Raw genomic sequence first — 4,241 nt, forward strand, 5'->3', positions numbered from 1 at the left:
TAACACGAAGTACCTTTCTTCACTTATTGTTACAAACCACTACATGGTGTCAGAAGTAAGTCTACCCATCAAAGAAGTTACTGACAACAATAATGAATAACTTGGAGCCTCCCAAACCTTTGGAACTTGCTGGAAATGTGAGTGAAAACTGGCGCCGTTTCAAGCAAGCATGGGAATGCTACTACACCATTACTGTTGATGGTAAAAACAAACCTGATGTCTACAAGTCATCTTTATTGCTGCATTGCATTGGAGAAAATGCCAGAGAAGTATTTAATTCTTTTGAATGGGCTGAAGAGGAAGATAAACAGAAAGTTGAAAAAATCTTAGAAAAATTTGAGCAGTACTGTGTTCCCAGAAAAAATGTGACATTTGAGAGATACAATTTTTTTTACATGTTCACAAAAGTCAGACCAGACAATAGATCAGTATGTTAGTGAATTGCAACAAAAAGCTAAATCTTGTGAATTTGGACAACTTAAAGACAGTTTGGTTAGAGACAGAATAGTGTGTGGCGTGTACAACAGTGCTTATCGAGAGAAATTACTGCGTGATGATAGATTAACTCTTTCAAAAGCAATAGACACATGTCGTGCTGCAGAAATGGCAAGTTGTCAAGCTAAAGAAGTAAGTGAAGATTGTGCAATTCATTACATAAAATCCAAACCAAAGTCAAAACCAAAACAGAAAATGAACTACAAGCAAACAAGTAAACAAGAAACAGTAAAACAAGAGCTTTGTGGACGGTGTGGAAGAAATCATACCCCAAAACAGAAATGTCCAGCATCTGGTCAAAAGTGTTTGAAATGTGGTCTTCTCGGACATTTTGCTACACAATGTAGATCTCATTCAGGTCGATCCCGACGTGTCTATGATATTGATGCAGAAGCATGTGATTATCCACCAGAAGATGCAGAATTCTTCGTTGATGTTGTGGATACAGACAGTCAGAGGGTCTCTAACTCAAAGGCTTGGATGATGTCACTTAACATAAATGGAACACAGGTACCCCTCAAACTTGACAGCGGCTCAGACATGAACCTCATCAGCTTGTCACAGTGGAATAAACTAAAATACCAGCCACCATCAGAACCTCCTAAGATGAGCCTAAAAGCTTATGGTGGAATTGACATACCTGTTGAAGGACAGGCAGAGCTCACAGTCACCTACAAAGGTAAACCATACAAGACTGTATTCATGGTAACGCCAGACAACAATAGATGTATCCTTGGTGTGGAGGATTGTGAGAGACTGAACTTGGTTCGTAGAGTTTACGAAATCAATGTTGATGAGAAAAATTTGAACAGCCAGAATTCTACAAAGCCAGAAGATATTCTAAGTGAATATCAAGATGTATTCACAGGGCTTGGATGCTTGCCTGGTGAACATACCATAAAAGTGGACAAAGGAGTCACACCAGTCATAGAAGCTTGTAGAAAAGTGCCATTTGCTCTCCATGATCAACTTAAAGAAGAGTTGAACAGAATGAAATCACTTGGAGTGATCACAGAGGTTACAGAACCTACTGAATGGGTTAGTTCGATGGTGATTGTGCACAAGAAACAAGGGAAATTGAGAATATGCCTAGATCCTCGCAATTTGAATCTAGCAGTTCAGATAGAACACTATAAACTCCCAACTCGTGAAGAAGTGATGTCGCAGTTTGCTGGTGCTAAAGTGTTTAGCAAGCTTGACGCCTCCTCAGGCTTTTGGCAAATGAAGCTAGATCATGCCAGCTCAATGCTGACAGCATTCAACACACCATTTGGGAGATACTGTTATCTCAGACTCCCATTTGGTATTTCAAGTGCGCCAGAAGTGTATCATCGAACCATACATCAACTCTTCGAGCACATTAGAGGTGTAGACACCAGTATGGATGACATGATCATCTTTGGTAAAGACACCAGAGAGCACAACGAGCGACTGAAAGCAGTACTTCAGCAGTGTAGAGACAGTGGTCTGAAATTGAATAGAGAGAAATGTGAAGTGGGTATCACAGAGCTTACCTTCCTGGGAGATAGAATTTCTGTTGATGGACTCAAACCAGACCCTAACAAGGTGAAAGCCATCATGGATCTTCAGAAACCCACAGAAAAGAAGGAACTGCAACGGTTCCTTGGGATGGTTAATTACCTTGGAAGGTACATTCAAGACCTCTCAACAAAATCAGCACCACTTAGGCAGCTGTTGGAAAAAGACAGTCATTGGTCTTGGTCTCATGAACAGGACAAATCATGGGAAGAACTTCGAAACCTCATCTCACAAAGACCGGTTCTTCAATTCTATGATACCAAGAAACCCATCAAAGTGTCTACAGATGCATCAAAACATGGACTTGGTGCCATACTGCTGCAACAACATGAAGATGCATGGATGCCAGTAGCATATGCGTCAAGGGCGATGACCACTGCAGAGACTCACTACGCACAGATCGAGAAGGAAGCACTAGCAATGTGTTTTGGAGCTGAACGGTTCCATCAATATGTGTATGGGAGAAAGTTTCTTGCAGAAACTGACCATAAACCACTGATTCCCATCTTCAAGAAAGCTCTGAATGACTGTCCTCCACGCATTCAACGTTTCCGTCTTCGCATGCAGAAATATGACATGGAGGTAATGTACACTCCTGGTCGAGAGATGTATGCAGCAGATACCCTGTCAAGGAACTTTCCTAGTGATCAGTCACCCACAAGTACAACTGAAGCAGATGTACAAATGTATGTTGACAGTATCTTGTCAACAGTGCAGGTGTCAACCGACAGATTCGCACAGATCAGAGCAGAAAGCATCATAGATCCAGAAATGACAGCTCTAAAAGCAATCATCTTGACAGGTTGGCCTAATGAACATTCACAGTGCCCAAGAAACCTGGATGATTTCTGGAATTATCGAGATGAACTTTCATGTATTGACGGAGTAGTCTTCAAAGGCAACCGCATCGTCGTGCCCAAAGGTATGCGGAAACTGATGTTGCAGAAAATACATGCAGGACATCTGGGTCAAGAAAAATGCAAGCAGAGAGCTAGAGAAGTTCTATTCTGGCCTCGAATGAATCATGACGTAGATGTCATGGTAAGTGGATGTGAGACGTGCTTGAACTATCGTCATCGTCATCAACCTGAACCACTATCACCTCACCCAGTAGCTACTCAGCCATGGCAGTATGTCTCCACTGATCTTTTTGAACTCTACTCAAAAGACTATCGCATACTCTAACTTCCCAGAAGTCATTGCTTTGCCAAATCAGTCCAGGCAAGCTGTCATCAAAGCACTACGATCCATATTTGCCAGACATGGTTCACCAGTTGAACTGTTCAGTGATAACGGACCATGTTATGCGAGTGCAGAATTTGCAGATTTTGCTGTTGAATGGGACTTTAAACACTCTACATCTAGTCCTAAATACCCCCAGTCAAACGGTCTTGCAGAACGCACAGTCCAGACTGTCAAAAACATCATGAAAAAGTGCATTGACAGTGGGGAAGATCCTCATCTAGGACTGCTCGCCTATCGTACCACACCTCTAGCTGGTAGTTTCTCTCCGTCACAGCTGTTAATGAATTGGACAATCAGGTCAATCTCCCACTGAAGAAAGATCTCCTTCAGTCAAGTACACCTGATCCAGATCAAGTCATCAAACACAAGCTGGTTTCGAAAGAGGAACAAAAGTACTACTTCGACCAGAAAGCATCTCCTCTACCTCTACCCCAGTTAGAACCAGGTAGCAGTGTGAGAGTGTATCGAGACACAAGTAATGACTGGAAAACAAAAGGTAAAATAGTGCAAAAGGTAGCACCAAGATCCTACCTTGTGCAAACAGAGGGAGGTGGAAGACTGAGACGAAATCGCCGTGATCTCCTCCTTACTCCTCATGACAACACACCTCGCATTACAAATAACCAGCCTGCAACAACAACAACTACAACTTGCTTGACAACTCCCGAAGCACAGCAGAGTGGTACTACAACACGATCTGGCCGAGTCATCAACAAGCCATCTCGCCTGATCGAAACCAAGTGATGTGTGAATTCTGAACTGTTAAAGTTTCATGTTTCGGAAGTTGATTTTCAGTAGACTAGGTTTTTGTCAGAGACTTTAATTGAGTTTAGTTTAAGTTCTAAAGTTAAGAGAATGGCAAGCTATCATAAATGTGCAAACTTAATGACAAGAAGAGACACTCATCAGGAAGGAACTGAACATGATCAATTTGACATGATGTGTCATTTTAAGCACTCATT

General features: G+C 41.9%; 1 protein-coding gene across 1 annotated transcript; it reads left to right on the plus strand.

The window, feature by feature from the left end:
• Positions 1–978: 978 nt before the first annotated feature.
• On the plus strand, positions 979–4,023 carry LOC125381942 (uncharacterized protein K02A2.6-like). The gene is made up of 2 exons (XM_048399313.1): positions 979–3,075; positions 3,577–4,023. The coding sequence occupies exons 1-2, from the start codon at positions 979–981 to the stop codon at positions 4,021–4,023; spliced, it is 2,544 nt and encodes an 847-aa protein (XP_048255270.1).
• The last annotated feature ends 218 nt before the right edge of the window (positions 4,024–4,241 follow it).

This window comes from Haliotis rufescens, unplaced genomic scaffold (genome assembly GCF_023055435.1).
Source record: "Haliotis rufescens isolate VD_foot unplaced genomic scaffold, xgHalRufe1.0.p SCAF_2, whole genome shotgun sequence".
NCBI lineage: Eukaryota > Metazoa > Mollusca > Gastropoda > Lepetellida > Haliotidae > Haliotis > Haliotis rufescens.

Bases quoted from the DNA above. Each gene is read 5' to 3' on its own strand.
- LOC125381942 (XM_048399313.1), top strand. From the start codon at position 979: ATGTCACTTAACATAAATGGAACACAGGTACCCCTCAAACTTGACAGC. The intron at 3,076-3,576 runs GTAAGTGGATGT...TTGGACAATCAG, and splicing joins ATCATGACGTAGATGTCATG to GTCAATCTCCCACTGAAGAA.